Genomic DNA, 17,971 nt, shown 5'->3' on the forward strand with positions numbered 1-17,971 from the left:
CCTAGTAAGATCCTGCTAGAAAACTGATTTTTTTATATGACTGCATTTACCCCTGGCTTGTAAAAACTGCTGATGCATTGTGTTTTATGAAATGTGCAATGAAATGGCTCCTTATGACTCATAATAAAGGAAAGATTTGAAATATTTATATAAGACATCTCAGAGATGTTGCATTAAAGTTATTATTTGACTGACTCAAAAAATACAACTTTCCAGAGCTTTTAACCTTGTAACTTTTTCAAGGTTGTGAATACTAAGGTATGACTTTCAGACATAGTTCTAAAACATAGGAGGGTTTATCTGTGTTTGTGACTTGCATGGAACCAGCCTACCTAGGAGAACTCCACTGGTGGTCTTCTGCAAATAACAGTGATCTACAGCAGGACAAAAAGGCTGCCCTACCGGTTCTTGGCCCATCCATCCTGGTCCCCCCTCGCTAATCAATCTGCAACCACTTTTCTAGTTTATCAGGATTTATAGGTGTACAACACAGCATAATACATTTGCTTTCACAAACCACAGAATACAGCTATAGAGAATCAATGGCTGGATCTGTCTGTCTATCCTTATAATCCCCTGCGTCTTAAATGATTGCATAGCACTGTATAAATACTGCCAAAGATAGAAATAGACATTTCATAAGCCAAGCTGTTTATTTTACAGTCAGAAAGTATGATCTAGTTTGACAGATGTTTTATTTTTCTTAATTTAATGCAATGTGTAAGTGTATGAGGCCAAGAACTCCATGTGTTGTTGTTTACAGTACATACAGACTCAGGACCATGTCGAGCGGTTTTCTTGTGTCTGAAGGGATGTATTGTTTCATTGGGATGCTCCAGGCAAAAGTTTGAAGAGTTTGGCAGTGGGATCTATCTGATTGTGTTTGGCTCTTGAGACCTCATTAGCTTCACTTATACGGTCTGAACGCCTAAATGAAAATAAATATATGGAACAACTTGGGTACTCTCCGAAATGTGTGGTGTCTAAGGGAACGTGTTGTCAGGACCACCGCTTCAACCATGGCTCTGGGTTCTAGAGGTAAAAACGTTCTTTCACTTCTACTTTAATTTGTCCCTACTACAAAACTGCATCAATTAAAAACTGTCATCACAGCCATGTGATAAGGGAACAAAAACAAACTGACAGGCTTCCGCTATCGACGCTGACACAATGATATATGTCAGAAATAAACACATTTGTTTGGAATAGGCTACAATTTCATATTAATGTGGTGTCTTTTAGATGCTGATCCTGACTGCCACTAAAAAGCAAAAAAATAGGGAGTGAATGTCTTAGACTCAGACTCAGCTAAAAACTAGGATCATGTTCTTGGAGCAAACGTATCATGCATCTTGACAGCTAAACAACTTAAAGGGACACGCCTGCCTCCTGTGAAGATTGCAGCCAATCGCACAAAACACTACATAAGATTCTCAACGGGCGCTAACCTGTTGAATTATTGCCTCTACACGACAGAAGAGTTGACATAATCCGTGGTGTTTGCGATTGACTGGATTAATTTGAATTGAAGAGAACATGAAAACTAGGATCATTGCGGACGTTGCGGACTGGGACAAAACCGCTTCCATTCGCATTCAAAAAGGTAGTTTTAACTGATGGGGTGATGACATCACAATTTTTTTTGTTTAGGCTAACTGTAAATTAGGTTACATCTTTTTTTCTGTTGTTTGATCATAATCCTTGAAAGCTATTTAAATACAATGTCGTCAACCAAAACAGTTTGATGTATGTCCATTATACTGAACGGCAAACTCTGTGTTAGAAACTGAGATATTAGAGAATTTTGATCTTCTTTTAATGAATTTGGTTGACAAGTAACTATATTTTCTCGCAGTTGGATGACAATTAGCAACATTATAATCTAATTATGAATACGATTATTAAATAAAATAAAAATCGTAGTTTGGTCTTGCTTCAACCTAAATTATATTCATTAATAATTAGGTCATACAATAAGTATAATAAGCTGTATGCATTAGTGCAATAATGTCTGTGTCTTTGGAATGACAGAGACGATGATGAGGAGAAGAAGATGTCTCTTGCTGGTACTGGGCATGCTCTGTCTCTCTCTCCTCCTGGTTGTCCTTGGGATCTACACAACCACACGCTCAGAAAGTTTGAGCATCATCGGTTACTCCTCCGGAGTCATTGTGAGTGTCTGCATCTTCACAATTAAGTTGTCTAGGTGACTGTAAACAGCCAGGACTGTGTTATATACGGACCATGAAAGAAACAGAGCAAAATGGAAACTTTAACTCCACTTTGCATTTCACTTTCTTGTAAAACAATAAGTAAATGTGATGTGGTTAGCCTCAAAGTACGTTACAGTGTTGTGTCGATCTTGTTTGAGATGTTTTGGGGGGCTTGGCAGGTGACGAAAATGAAAGGAGTTTATGACAGGTATTAAAATTGTAATTTTCAATTTTAAAGGTTTACTATAGAATGGGCCAGAAATTGTGTTTGTGAAAGTTTTGTGGTTATCATGTTCTGAGACTGTATGCTGTTTTATGCAGTTGGCTTTTGGATCCTTCTTGGGTGTTCTTGGACTCTGTCTTGAGGAAAACCGCAAGCAGCTGGTATATTCTCCTTTTTTGTCTCATTCCTTACCTCCTAATTTCCCCTCCTCTCACAGCTCTCTCTCCATCTCCCTCTCTCCCTCTCTCTCTCTCTCTCTCTCTCTCTCTCTCTCTCTCTCTCTCTCTCTCTCTCTCTCTCTCTCTCTCTCTCTCTCTCTCTCTCTGGCCTGGAAACCCTCAATCAGAAACATGTATGTCACTCCTGCAGATTGTGGCAGCCATCGTTTTTCTCAGCCTCGGGGTCATGACCTCTTTCCTCTGCTTGGTGGTGGATGGTGTCTTTATCGTCTTCAACATGGTGAGTTGGCAGAGGCATGGTGCCCTCTTCGCAAAAAAAGTAATTTAATCATTCAGTATTCCAGGTATTCCTCAATTAACTTGTTTTTAGTCATCAAAGTCCTTAATTTCATATTTTCTTTCTTACTTAAAAAAATAAATGATTGTTGTATCACTACCCCTCTAATGCACAACATGTACCACATTCATTTCCTATGAAATGTCATGTATGGCTGAGTGTTTCTTTGCCATATCCTTTAAAATCAATTTATTTCATAATTTAATGTTCCAAGTATTCATTAAATATCTTGTTTTTGATCACCACAAATAGTTATTTTTGTTTTTCTTTTCCAACTTTATAAACAAACATTGTTTTTGTGTTACTACTTTCAGTTTACAGACATGGGTAAAACATGATCCATATGTATTCCTATTGAGTTTGATAGGAATTTTTGATATTTACTTAATTTTAGCAATTTGGAACATATTTACTGTGGATAACCATTCACATGCCACACATTTCACAACTCAACATGGCTGCTTTTAGGCTGGGAGATGTTCATCAGTGACAACATCATTGAGGAGGTTCTGAAATGCAACAACTTAGCCCTTTCATACATGAATTATGACAACCTTAGTTTGGATTTTTTCCCCCATGTGTTTTTAGTCCTCTTTAGGCATACAAAAATGTTGAATATTATTTATTTTATACACATTTTTTATACACAATAGTTTTTGTCCTCTCAGGTAGACAGCATGCGTTTGGGTTGTACAGAAATAAGAAACAATAGAAGGAGAAAGAAGAAATATGGATTAACAAAAATCATAGAAAAAAATCATATATTATGCTGTTAAAACTACTGTGTCACACATTTTACCATCTTTCTCAATGAAATGCAATGAAATATGAAGAATCTTCTGACTCCTTAGCCTCTTCCCTCTCCCTTTTTACTGACACTGTTTTCTCCTCCCTCCCAACCTAATTCTACTCACTCCTTTCTTCTCTCTCCCACCCTAATTTTAGGGTTCTCATATATTTTTTATAGTTCTCAACCCTAGTCCTTAGGGACATCCCTGCCCTGTATGTTTCCCCTGCTCCAACACACCTGATTCAAATGAATGGTCGTTATCAGGCATCTGCTGAGCTAGATAACAACTCAATCATTTGAATCAGGTGTGAGAAAACTCTTAAACAGGGGTCTCCAACCCTGCTCCTGGGGAGCCACCTGCCTGTAGGGTTTAGCTCCAACAATCAAGCACACCTGAATCTAATAATTAGCTGGTTGATCAGGTAACTTGTGTAGAATAAAGACAAATTACTGTTGTTGGAGAAAAAACCAACAGGCAGGTAAAAAAAACATAAATCAAATTATAACAGCTCAAAATGTTGTTGCAGATGGTTTTCAAGATCAAAGTTGCAGTGCTGGAATAAATTGTGGTTAATTTAAAGCCAGTGACGCATGATGACAAGAAACACATCTCAAAGCGTCATTCGGGTATGTGTATGACTGTTTTCTGGCTAATTGCAGAAGACGGTTCATTCCCAGTAACTTTGTCACCAGAGAAGAGCATACATGCCCAACAAGTCTGTAAAATTTGGAATTAAAATATGCTGGATGTGCGATGTGAGGGTCCCATATGTGGTAGACTTGAGTATTCTACAATTCCAGTGTCCCTCCGACTGAGAAGCTTCTCGAGAAGAACCTGAACTTTGTGGAGACTCTTTGCCAGAACAAGCTGGACATACAAGTCACGAAGGCATCCAAATCAAGTTCAGAACATGTTGCCATTTGATTTGGATTCAATGGCAACATGACTATGGTGAGATATGTGCTGAAGAAGGGAAAAGCTGTTGTCCTCATGATGCATGATGACAAAGCAGTGGATGACAAAAATGTTGGGATCCAGTACTGTAACAAAACAAATGCAGGAGTGGACACAATGGATCAGATAGTTCACACCTACTCATGTAAGTGGAGAACACAGAGGTGGCTAGCACAATGTGCTGGATGTTGTGACCCTCAATCCTACACTAACTTCTACACCAACACCCTGATTACCTGGGTGGTGTGACCAAGCGGCAGTTCAACAAGGAGCTAGGAAAGGAGCTTGTCATGCCACATAAGAGGCGCATGAAAGCCAAATCACAGCTCCAAAAGTATATTATAGAGATGATGGAAAGGGTAAAAATAAAATGCAACTACCACCGAGCCACAAGAGGAGCTCTTATCATCAAACCTTATGAAGCTAAGGATATCCTCAAATCTCTTTAGCCCCATGGTGGCTTTATACATTGGATTTTGCAATTGGATAAAAAAACTCCCTCAAGGCCACATCTAGGCTCTTGTCCTTCCCTGATAGGAGGGTCAAACAGATAGTCCATGAATTCCTGTTTGTCGATGCTTCTTCACGCTTTCCCTTTTGCTGCTGCAGCTCTTCATCTCTAAGTTGTTGCATTTCAGAACCTCCTCAATGCTGTTGTCACTGATGAACATCTCCCAAGCAAAGCAGCCGTGTTGAGTTCTGAAATGTGTGGCATGTGAAAGGTTATTCACAGTAAATATGTTCCAAATTGCAAATATCAAAAGTTTCTATCAAATTCCATAGTGAATACATATGGGTCATTTTTGACCCATGTCTGTAAACTTGATGTAGTAACACAAAAACATTTTTATTCAGAAAGCAAGATACTCAAAAACAATATACTTAATGAATAATTATAATTTTAAATAATGAAATGAATTGATTTAAAAATATATAGTAAATAAACACTCAGCCATACACGTGTATGGGGTTAAATATTGTCCAAACAACCAAATCGAATTCCCTTAGGAAGATGGGAAACTGAACAGTGTATTAACATGAACCAAATAATGCCATTACAAATATAATTATAGTTAATATAGCTGCAAGCAGCAATGTGGTGGCCAAGCAGGTCAGATGACCCAGAAGAAACTTTCGACATCTAGTGACTGCTGGTTTATCTGGCTTTCTTTGCAGTGGCTTATAGTCTCGCTAAACAGAGAATCAGAGACATGACAAGCTTGTCAGCTTTGGCTGGATTTGAACCTCTGACGTTGCCAGGACACCAATTTATCCTAGTGAGCTATTCTCAGTGCTGGAAATCAGATTTCAGTGACTGCGTAAAAATATAAAGAATTTTTTCTGTGGCAAGCGGTTGTCAGATTTGTCCCAAGTTTAAACAGCTGTAATTCAGTCCTATTTTGATATGTCAATGTGATTGTGGTCTGAAGATAATCTGTGTAAAAGTTGGTGAATATTTGATACATTTTGTGTAGGACAAAAACGTTTTATTAATTAATGAAAATGGCGGCATCAATTTGGCTGGTATCACAAGTTAACATGTGTCAGACATGGGATCGCCCCCCTAGGGGTTAGAGGACACATATCTGTAAAGCACAATAAATCTGACTCTTCTTGAGTATAGATCCCCTGAGATTGAAACATTATCATTACCATTGTGATTATACTGTTAGACAGCTACTGTGGTATACCTGGCTTCACTAAACAGATAAACAAGTATCATGACATGCGTAATGACTTTCGCTGGATTCGAACCTATGACCTTACACTTCAGAGGAACCCGTCTTATCCCAGTGAGCTATTCTCAGTGCAAGGAATTACTGTGTTCAGTTACTATGTAAAAAAAAGTAAGCCGTTTTTCCTGTGGGAAGCGTTGTCAGATTTGAACCAAGTATAAAAAGTTGTAATTCAGTCATATTTTGACAAATCGAGGTGATTGTAGTCTGAAAATGATTTGATTACATGTCCATGAAAATAGGAGCAACGGCAAACGAGGAGTTCAAAAAAGTATGTTTTTATGAAAATTCCAAATGGCCGACGCCCAAAATGGTGGACACGGGACAATGTGATATATTTCGACTTGGTATGCCACGTAGAATCAGAAGAGACCAATCTTGTGATTTATGACAAATCTGTTCAGAAGTTATGATGCAAGAAATCCGATGCACTGGCTAGATGTAGATTCACTATATCTACAAAGCACAATACATCGGATTCTTCATGAGTATAAATCCCCTGAGAATGAAACATTATCGTGGCCATTATGATTATACTGCTCGACAGCTACTGTCACATACCTGGCTTCACTAAACAGATAAACCAGTATCATGACATGCCTGAGACTTTGCCTGGATTCGAACCTACGACCTTGCACTTCAACGGAGCCAGTCTATCCCAGTGAGCCATTATCAGCACTGGGAATTGCTGTGTACAGTTACTGAATACAAAAAGGAAGCCGTTTCTCCTGTGGCACGCAGGGTCAGATTTGGCCCGCGTTAAACAGCTGTAATTCAGTCATATTTTTACATGGCAAGGTGATTGTGGTCTGAAGATAATCTGTGCCAAATCTGGTGAATATTGGATACATTGTGTGGGAGTAAGGAAAAAAGTTTTATTCATTCATTCAAAATGGCGGCCTCATCAATTCGTCTGGTATCACGCGTTAACATGCATCAGACGCGGGATCTCCTAAGATATCACGAGACATAGGAATTGCTTAAATACGCCAAACAAATCAACAGTTATTGGTCAAAACACAATCCTACCTATTGTAATGCCCCCTAGAGGTCAAATGACACTACCTGTCTCAAACCTCTTAATAAGAGGGCTTTGAGTCCATACACCAAGTTTGGAGTCAATGCATCAAAGCTTGGCTAAGATATTACCTCACTTCCTTTTTCCGGATCAGTTGCTCAATTTGATTGGCTGTAACTAACAAACGGTTGCAGAAATCAAAACGCCATGTGATGTCTTTTGTGAGGCTTGGTCTGAAAATGTTTGCCTATTGCAGCGCCACCTAGAGGTGAAATGGCATGACCTATTTTGGACTTCTTTAGAACAGGGTCCCTCGTCCCTATACCAAATTTGTTGTCAATGCAGTAAAGACGTGCTGAGATATGACCTCACTTCTTTTATGGTGGCTTGGTTGACGATTTTGATTGGCTGATGACTTTGATTGGCTGTTCCAGTCGAGTGTAGAAAGTCTAAAAAACATGTGATTTCTTTTGTGTGGCTTGGTCTGAAGATGATCTGTGCCAAATTTGGTGAAGATTGGACAAACCTTATAGGAGAGGTAGCGAAAAAACGTTATATTCAAAATGGCGGCCACATCAATTCAGCCACATCAATTTGATGTGGCTGTATATAACAAACGGTTGCGAAAATCAAAGCTCCAGGGGAAAATTTTTGTGAGGCTTGGTCTGAAGATCATCTGTGGCAATTTTGAAGAAGATTCGACAAGAATTGTAGGAGGAGTAGCGAAAAAACGCTTTTCCTTTACATTCAAAATGGCGGAGAATCTATAGAACTGGGTATGATGTCATAGAGTGCGTTGAACTCGTCTTGATCCAGGGAATCCAACAATACCTCATTTTGGACAATGGGGCATATGGTTCAAAAGTAACATGTGTAAACACACCTTCAACTTTGACCCATTGGTGGCGCTAGATGGTTGGAATGGGAGACATGAAACTTGGTGAAATTGATGAGGGGACTGGTCCCAAATAGTGTGCCAAAATTCACAACTTCTAACCAATTGGTTCTAGGGGCTGCCATAGACTCCCATGGCAGAAGAAGATGTGTAATAATAATAATAATAATAATAATAAGAAGAAGAATAAGAATACGTAGAAACACTTAAGGTGGCTTCGCCGCTTCGCGGCTTGGCCACCAATTTGACTCTATGGGTTAAATCAGAGCAAGAATGGTCAAAGAAAGGTTCAAATTAAATAGGCATTTAATAAGATAGCAAATCAATTACAAGGCAAACATGTTACAAAATGAAAGTTAATTCTTACCTATGCTACCATGATTATTCTAAACCAGAGATAGAAAGCAAGAGGTGAGCAAGTAGAATGAGTACAAGGACAAGCCAGAGCTGAGGAGACGGTCTCAGGAGATCAAGAATCCACAGAACAATCGTTTCGCCATTCCTTAAATACACAAGAACAACCAATTAGACCAAATCAATGGAGTGTGAGAGCCTTCAAGTTGAGACCGTCCAGAACCTCCAGACTTTAGCATATTAGAGGTGGGGGCAAGATGACGCCCAACCTTACACATGAAATGTTATAGGAAATGAATGCGGGTCATTTTTGATCCATGCTGTGCATTAGAAGGTGTATATAGGTTGTCTATCAAAGGGTTAAGAAAGCATCAGGGCCGGCCCAAGGCATAAGCAAACTGAGTGGCTGCTTAGGGTCCCTGTGCCTACCAGAGGGCCCCCAAGAGCAAATCAAATTACAGTTTAATGTATTATGTAAAAAAAAAAACAACAAAACAACAATAAGCGATGCCGAGGGGCCCCCAAATCAATTTTGCTTAAGGCCCAATAAAGGCTTGAGGCGGCCCTGAAAAGCATACATAGCTTTCTTGTTTGTTGTTTTTTTACAATGCAATTAAAACACCAGTGTGTTTTACATCATGGCTACATTTGGAGCCTTGTCTGGAATTTAAAGCGTTTTTGAGAGAGTTTAACTCTTGTGCTGCCTTCGGGTCACATGACCCAAAGATTCATAACGAACCATCGTTGTTTACCCAATTTTACCCAACACAAAAACAAATACAAATTTAACCTTCGCAATGTGGGGGGTCTGAGACAGCCCAACGGTTAAAAGAAAATGCTTCACTTTGTTTTTGTATAGAGTAAAGTTGTCGTAATACAATGGTGGGTCACAATGACTGATGGGTCAGAATGACCCGAAGATAACACAAGGTTTAATATTTGTAATCAACTTCATTGTTGATGCAGATCATATATCTGTTACTGAAGAACTGGATCTGAAATGTGCAAGATATAAGTTGCTATATGTTGAACTGCTTGGCTATGTTTGGTTCCGTCTTGTGCTTCAGCTCACAGGAACAACATGCCTGCAGCTCGCAACGTCTAATACCAAAGGCATTTTTACAAGCAGCTGTGGAATCAGACTCCATGTATTCTGTTGTCAAACTAACATCATCATTATGTTTTACTGAAGCGAAAAAGAAACTTTGCCAAAATGAAAACAAATCTTTCTTTACCCCCGCCCCCCAGGATGTGCGCCCCCTGAAGGCTGGTAGATGTCAATTCTACACCAGTGGAAGCAGCTACATCTATGAAAACTATTACGCCGCTGTACGTACAGATGTTAAAGTCATCATTTAAACTGAGGATGAAGAGCCACTTATGTATGGATGTCATGGGTCAATAGTTTCAAGTAAGTCAGATGGCTGAGCGGTGAGGGAATCAGGCTAGTAATCTGAAGGTTGTCAGTTAAATTCCCGGCCGTGCCAAACAAAGTTGTGTCCTTGGGCCACTTCACCCTACTTGCCTCGGGGGGAATGTCCCTGTACTTACTGTAAGTCGCTATGGATAAGAGTGTCTGCTAAATGACTAAATGTAAATGTAATGTAAGACTAAATGGTGCCTGAAGTTTACGCTGAGTAACTGTGACTGTCTTATTCCTGTGGCAGGTGCCCTGCCGCGGACTAGTAGAGTCCTGTACCATGAATGTACGCAGCGGGACCTGCTACTGCTGTGACCTCTACGACTGTGCTAAGTGAGCTTGAGCCCTCGACTCTTTCTTTTCGTGACTCCTCATTGGTTATTGTATATCAAGATGGATGCACAAGCATTCACCTGTGTTTGCATTCTGTCATCCTGTTCTGCAGTGGAGGATACATGAACAACTACTATGAGTTTGTGGGTGTGCAGAGCTGCCAGGATGTGATGTCATTGTACTTGATGATCTGGCTCATGACCAGCCTTAACCTAGTGGCCTTCTTCACGGGCATCCTCACCACAGCTGTGCTGGGCAGCGTTAAGGACCTGGTGAGACAAATACATACGCACGTGCACACACACACACATGTACACACCCAGAGCCAGAGCCTCACTTTGCATTAGTTCTGTTTCTGTAGATTCACATATCTGCCTTCTTCTCGGAAGGTCTGTACAATTGCAGACTAAGCAGTTAGGTCAGTGTGCAGGAGAGCTCGAACATGAAATGGAGAGTAAGTTTCCAGCAGCTTTTCCAAAGACGTGTTCTCAAGATGTAGCTATGTGGTGCTCTGAATCTAGGTAACTAACGCATCGGAATTTCACGACCATGTTTTATTGCTATCAAGTATTTTACACAGAGGGAAGCCTTCTTTCACATCCAAATGTGAAATACCAAAGAAAGGAATGGCTTTTATCACATGTCTAATGTCTGAGCAGAAACAAGTTAACAAACTCAGATTGCATTATAGTCCCTTCAGGGTGGGGGAAGGGGGGATATTTATGGGACACAGCATGGAGTCCCGTAAAAAAGGCATGAGTAATAGTTTCCTAGAATAACCATCTTTCCATTCCTACTCTCACTCACACCCACGTGCACACACCACCATTTTTTGTTTGTTTTACTCATCTTAAGGGGACTTCTGGTCCCCACAAGAATAGCTAAACAAGTCCACACACACACACACACGGTCAGCGGGGCTAGTGTAACCTGATCTAGGTATTGGGGTGTGTGTGTCTGCTATATAGAAGCGCTTCACCTCCCAGTTGTCCTCGGAAGGGGGAGATGTGTCCTCTCCTACAGCCCCCCTGCTGACAGAGTCCAACACACATGCTGGGAACCAGGTCAGTCACGCACACCTGAACCCCACTGTGAAAAAACACCGTCTTATGCCCGCTCATCCTAATCTCCCTAAATCCAAACCCACCACCTACTATGCCCTCCTGTTCCCACCCTCATCCATAGACATGTACCAACCAGTTGTGGGAGGGTGGAGGACCCTCTAGACGTGAGAAGCTATCCTGACATAACCCTCTCTGGCTGTGCTGTGCCTTTCCACCCTGTCCTGATGTTCCCTACTCTGGCAGGGAGCAATGCCCATTGAGATTCCATCTCCCTCCTGACTCGTTTATCTGTTTGTTAAACAACCCATCGATGTTAGTGTTGGAACTGACAACGCTTACCGACCCAGTACCAAAGAAAACAAACAGATTAGCGGTGCAGCACGATAAAAATGCAATAAATCATAATTTCCATGTAAAACAGAAAATATGGTCCATCTCATGTTTGCCCTCCAAGATCAACATTCTACAGTAGTTGATGTTGTGATGTTGTGTACTGAGATTGTAGTGCTCATGTAATCTGTAGAGGTGCGAGATGTGGATTTGATGTCTGTGTCCTCAAGAAGCCAGACCTCTCTCTCTGGGTAGACCCTCATTTAAGAGCAGCCACAACAACAAAGATCTCCAGTGGTTCTACTGCTAGCAGAACCAGAAGTATATCCTGAAAAAACAACCGCCCATATTTGGAGTGTATTGACATGGCTGTTTGTTTTACTGCTCCTATCTAAAGGGGTGATGTAAGCATTTAATGGTGTCTGGTCTATTTCACTACACTGTGCATGAGAGCGAACTGAATGACGGCAATCCCCCTCCTGACTGATCTTATCTTTCCTCCTGTTCCATCAGAGACAGTCCCCGTATTTCTCACCAGGCGTTGTCTCCGGCAGCCAGACTGACTCCCTAGAGACCTCCGCTCCAGATCCCAACCCCCCTCCCTTTGCACCCCTCTATAACCTTCTGCCCTTCAAGTCCCAAGGATTCTCCGTCTGATGTCCACTGCTGGTCACCACTACCCACCTCCACCGGACATATCACTTGAAGTATCATCACCCCACCACATCACCTCCCCGACAATCATCACACTGATGCATAACCACTTCCACTCATCGCAGCCCCAAAATATCACCATCACCCATCACATGACACATCACTATCTAACTTATCACAACAAGATGCATCACCATCTAACTTATCACAAATAGATACATCACTATCTAACACATCACAACAAGATACATCACCATCTAACACATCACAACTAGATACATCACTATCTAACACATCACAACTAGATACATCACTATCTAACACATCACAACCAGATACATCACTATCTAACACATCACAACTAGATACATCACTATCTAACACATCACAACAAGATACATCACCATCTAACACATCACAACTAGATACATCACTATCTAACACATCACAAATAGATACATCACTATCTAACACATCACAACTAGATACATCACTATCTAACACATCACTACAAGATACATCAGCATCTAACTCATCACCACACCAACATCATCCTCGTCAGCCAAAAAATCTGTATAATATTTGTTTCTAGGAACAGTAAACACGACAAACGTGATGTGACAGACCATGCGAAGAGAAGCATTCGCAACACAAGGAGACAAATCTATGGAAAAATGTACTGCACTAAATTGTAATGTATCCCAATAATCAGTAACCCTTAATTAGAAGAAAAGGTGACATTTGTTAGATATAGTGTCAAATGTACATGAAATTTAAATATCTCATTTAGATTGAGTTGTCTATCATGTTTTGAAAGCATAACACAACCGTTTAGACTAATTAAGACAACAACTGTTAACTCATAAAAACCTTTGTGAAATTTATACTGTAGGTTTACATATACAATATATACCTTGTATACTACATTGTGACTATAGGGTTGCATAATAAAAACTTGGGTACTGTTTGATCCAACCTTTCTTCTTCATTCCCCTTTTTAGCAGTGGTCTTTATGGCGACAGCATCAAGATCTACCAAATGTGGGTCAGTAATTTTGTTAAGCAAAAATCTGTCCTCGCTCTCTCTGAACCTTCTAGATTTGAGAGAAGGACACTGAGGCGAAAAAGAGCTCTGGTCAGACAGGACATGGTTTATAAAACCAAAAATGGTGGACTCTGTCTTCCCTCTGTAAATGTGGTTTGCAATGGTAGTGTGTGTGTTCCATCATGAACCCAACGATACTCCGAGACAGGAATGTGGACAGACGCACATGAGTTTGGATCCTGTGTGATTAGAAACCTAATGTAATCAAATGATCTATATCAAATCCAATTTGCTTACAAATGTAGACAAAAACAATTAGTGACAGAAGTTGTGTTATTTTTTGTCAGTACACTCCCATGGCACACACACACACACACACACACACACCACTCTCTCTCTCTGTCTCTTTCTCTCTCCATTCTACTGCCATGTCTCCCCAATACATTGACATGATGGTCCATCTCAGTGTTATGTGGCTTGTGTGAGTGTGTTCACGGCTGTGTGGAAGCAAATTGCTCATGTGTGCAAGAGAGCAGAATCATGCGTGTAATGAATCTGACGTCAAATCCTATGTGTAATTGCTTTGAGAGATGACATGGTCTGGTTTACACTGACGTGTTTACATTGTACTGAAGGTGTGTGTACTGTGTGTGTACATGTACTGTCTGTGTGTGTGTATGTGCGTACTCAGCCAGTCAGCCAGCCAGCCGTCAGCCAGTCAGCCAGTCAGCCAGTCAGCCAGCCAGTAAGTCAGTCAGTCTTCCCTTTCTCTGCAGCACTCCCTCCAAGAGATAAGGAATTAACGGAGCTTTGAACCAAAAGAGAAGAAAGCATAGGGGATGGAAGTGGAGAAAAGGAGAGGGAGAGGAGAGCGGAGGTGGGAGGAGGTAGAGGAATGGAGGGTAATGAAGTCGGGGGGGGAAGAGAGGAGAGAAGCAGCACATGATAGCCCAGCTGACGAGAGAGGAAAGATAAGCCAGAAAGAGGAAAGAAAGTTTCTCCAGCGCTTTGAGGTGGAGTTTAGAGACTTCTCTAAACCCTGTTATCTCCCTAAGCCCTGTTCACACACACACACACACACACACACACACACACACACACACACACACACACACACACACACACACACACACACACAAGCTGGAACACATCCACACAGACATGCTAGAATAAAGGCAATTGGAGCCTCCCAAACGCATTCCTTCTCGGAGTTTCTTGGTTCTGTCTTGCACCTGTCTCTCTCTTGCTCCCTCCGCAAACTCTCTCTCCTTGCATCCTTGTCGGCCCCCTTGACTCTCTCTCACCAAGAGAAGACGGGGACGATGTTGGGAAGAGGGGCAAAGAAGAGAGAGAGAAGAGGGGGAGAATAACAAGAAAAGGAAGAACATTTGGAGGATGGCAGATGACATTTCATATTTACTAAATGAATTCATTTAGCAGAGATCTTCATATGGAGATATGGGACCATATATAGGAGGGATGAAGCCAGTAGATTCACGCTACACGGAGAACTCTACAACACAGACATCATCCAGCCATGGAGCCATGTCAAGCAGCTGAGCCAGTATCACACGTGTGTGCTGAGATGATGAGCGTGTGCTGTGGCAGCGGTGGAGAGGAGAGAGAGAGAGTGCCGAGGCCTGGGGAAGCAGCCGGCCGGGGGAGAAGCTGGTCATGAAGGACTCCACCCTCCTCCTGAAGTACAGGAGACATCCACGGGACTCGCTCTGCTCTCAGTGTGTTCCTGGAAAGCCAGCTTGTCTTTTAGGAGGAGGAGGAGGAGGTCGAGGAGGAAGAGGTCGAGGAGGTGGAGGTGGAGGAGGAGGAGGTGGAGGAGGAGGAGGTGGAGAAAGAAGAAAGAATGGTCAAAGGAAAAGTAAGTAGCGAGGAGAGGGAGACGGAATAGGAGATTGGTAAATCTAGTGGTGACAAAATGACTCATGGAAGTGTATTCTAGAACTAGAGAAAGAGAAAGGAGAGAGTAACAAAGGTAGAGAGAGAGAGAGAAAGAACAGACGGAGAGATTGAACGACTGATAACGAGAGAGGGAATAACAATCAGAGAGGTCGAGAGAAAGAGAGAGTCAGAGAAGAGGAAAGACAAAGAGCTCTTACTCTTGCCCTAGGAGGTTGTTATGGCCCCGTTTCCATGGAGACAGCAGGTTTCTAGCACTGTTCTAGCACACAGTTATTCTCTCTCTCTTGCTCTCTCAAAGTGATGATTGGGTATGTGTGTGTGAGGCAGAGAGGTAATAACAGAGAAAGAAACAGAGAGTCTTGTACAGGTGTCTCTCTCTCTTTCTCTCTCTCTCTCTCTCTCTCTCTCTCTCTCTCTCTCTCTCTCTCTCTCTCTCTCTCTCTCTCTCTGCTCTCTCTCTCTCTCTCTGTCTCTCTCTCTCTGCTCTCTCTCTCTCTCCTACTCTCTCTCTCTCTCCTGGCTCTCTCTCTCTCTCTCTCTCTCTCTCTCTCTCTCTCTCCTCTCTCTCTCTCTCTCTCTCTCTCTCTCTCTCTCTCTCTCTCTCTCTCTCTCTCTCTCTCTCTCTCTCTGTATATGCATATGTGTGAGTGCATGTTTGTGTCAGCCTGAATGTATGGTCATATACATTAGTTGATAATGGCATTGCCCTTCAATGTGGCTAAGGCAGGTCAACCATGAGCAGGGTAGCGATTTTCTAGTCGTGTGCGTGTCCGTGTGCATGTGGGAACACTGTCCGCGTGTGTGTGAGTGTATAAGTGTGTGAGTGTATGAGTGTGTGTGACACAGAGAGAGCAAGGAAGAAGGGGATTAGAGCCCCCCAGGGGAACAGAAGACAGACCCCTGGCTGAGCTGCTCACGCCTCTGTTGAAAAGGACCCCTACGTGGTAACCATGTTAACCAAACAGGAAGGAGGGTCGTGGCTGGCCAAGAGCAGCGAAGGCAGAGAGAAGGACTGGAGGGCAGGGATATCTCCCTTCCAGAGATGGGCTTAGAGGAAACTCTCTCTCTCCCTCTCCCTCTCCCTCTCCCTCTCTCTCTCTCTCTCTCTCTCTCTCTCCCTCTCCCTCTCTCTCTCTCTCTCTCTCTCTCCCTCCCTCTCTCTCTCTCTCTCTCTCTCTCTCTCTCTCTCTCTCTCTCACTCACACACACACACACACACACACACACACACACACACACACACACACACACACACACACACACACACACACACACACACACATACAGCCTCACTGGCACAGAAATGTAACAGCCTTGGCAGCAGAGCAACCTGTTGAGTTGTAGTGAATGTCTTCCCTCTGTAAATGTGGTTTGCAATGGTAGTGTGTGTGTTCCATCATGAACCCAACGATACTCCGAGACAGGAATGTGGACAGACGCACATGAGTTTGGATCCTGTGTGATTATAAACCTAATGTAATCAAATGATCTATATCAAATCCAATTTGCTTACAAATGTAGACAAAAACAATTAGTGACAGAAGTTGTGTTCTTTTTTGCCAGTACACTCCCATGGGTTCATACATGATGACAAGTAAAGTAAAAGTAAAGTCTAGTTTATGCAATTGTGAAAGTTTAAACTGAGGGAATGAAGGGTTTTGTCTATGATATGTATGTTTAGTTGCTATTCTCTCATTACAATAGGGATTTGTGGCTCTAAACCATTCTGGGTTGCATTTGTTGAAACAATACATGGCAACTCCATGTTGAAACCACTCACTGTGGGATGGTTCTAGAACTTATGCGTGTAGGAAAACTAAGTTAATGTTAGCAAAGGTACACAACAGCATATTTTCATAACCCACATAGGTCAACAGGCATCTCAATCCTGATCTAGCAGCCTGCGGAAGACGGGGGCAGAGCATTTACATGACATATCTACAGCTCTTGCTATTTGCATTTATATTGAATCTTTATCTGTAATATAAAGGATAAGACATCCTGTGATGTGTGTGTATCAGTACTAAATATAGGAAAGAGGTGCCTCACTGCAAGAAGGTCCAGAGTTTGCACAGTGTGGTGCTCTGGCTGGACCATCTCCCAGGCCATTCTGTGTGGGGAGTTAACATGTTCTACACATGCTCTCATGGATTTCCAAGAACCCCAATTGAAAATGTTCTAAAACATGTAGAACAGATCGTTCTCTCACCCATGTCCTTTGGAGCACTTGGACTTGGGCCGCAGTTGCCTGGCTGATCATTGCTCCTGGCTGGCCTAGGAGGAATTACAAGAGGATGGGAGAAAAGCAGAAGGAATGTTCTAAGTGGGAACTCGAGCACGGGTTTGTTGGTGTGGCCTCCCTGCAGGAGTTTGCATGTCATCACATGATCAATTCGGGTTTCTTCTTTCTTCGTCTTCTTCTTATGTTGCGTAGTTTCCTGTACCTTCTCTCTCCTCGTCTCGGGAGATGCTTTTTCTGGGAGGCCAGAGTTAAAAAATCTCATTATGG

The 17,971-nt window shown here is 42.0% G+C and overlaps 1 protein-coding gene across 3 annotated transcripts; it reads left to right on the top strand.

Moving 5' to 3' along the window:
- The first annotated feature begins 772 nt into the window (after positions 1-772).
- Positions 773-13,468, top strand: LOC124477740 (transmembrane protein 255B). 3 transcript variants are annotated; one of them, XM_047035729.1, is made up of 9 exons: positions 781-1,038; positions 2,032-2,171; positions 2,535-2,597; positions 2,806-2,895; positions 9,949-10,029; positions 10,368-10,453; positions 10,566-10,725; positions 11,422-11,517; positions 12,361-13,468. In XM_047035729.1, the coding sequence occupies exons 1-9, from the start codon at positions 933-935 to the stop codon at positions 12,502-12,504; spliced, it is 966 nt and encodes a 321-aa protein (XP_046891685.1). In that variant the 5' UTR covers positions 781-932; the 3' UTR covers positions 12,505-13,468. The 3 variants fall into 3 exon arrangements, with proteins under 3 accessions (XP_046891687.1, XP_046891685.1, XP_046891686.1); XM_047035730.1 differs by lacking the exon at positions 781-1,038 and adding an exon at positions 1,328-1,603; XM_047035731.1 differs by lacking the exon at positions 11,422-11,517 and having other exon boundaries at positions 773-1,038.
- Positions 13,469-17,971: the final 4,503 nt, after the last annotated feature.

The sequence above is a fragment of the Hypomesus transpacificus genome, chromosome 15, assembly GCF_021917145.1.
Source record: "Hypomesus transpacificus isolate Combined female chromosome 15, fHypTra1, whole genome shotgun sequence".
In the NCBI taxonomy this organism is placed as follows: domain Eukaryota; kingdom Metazoa; phylum Chordata; class Actinopteri; order Osmeriformes; family Osmeridae; genus Hypomesus; species Hypomesus transpacificus.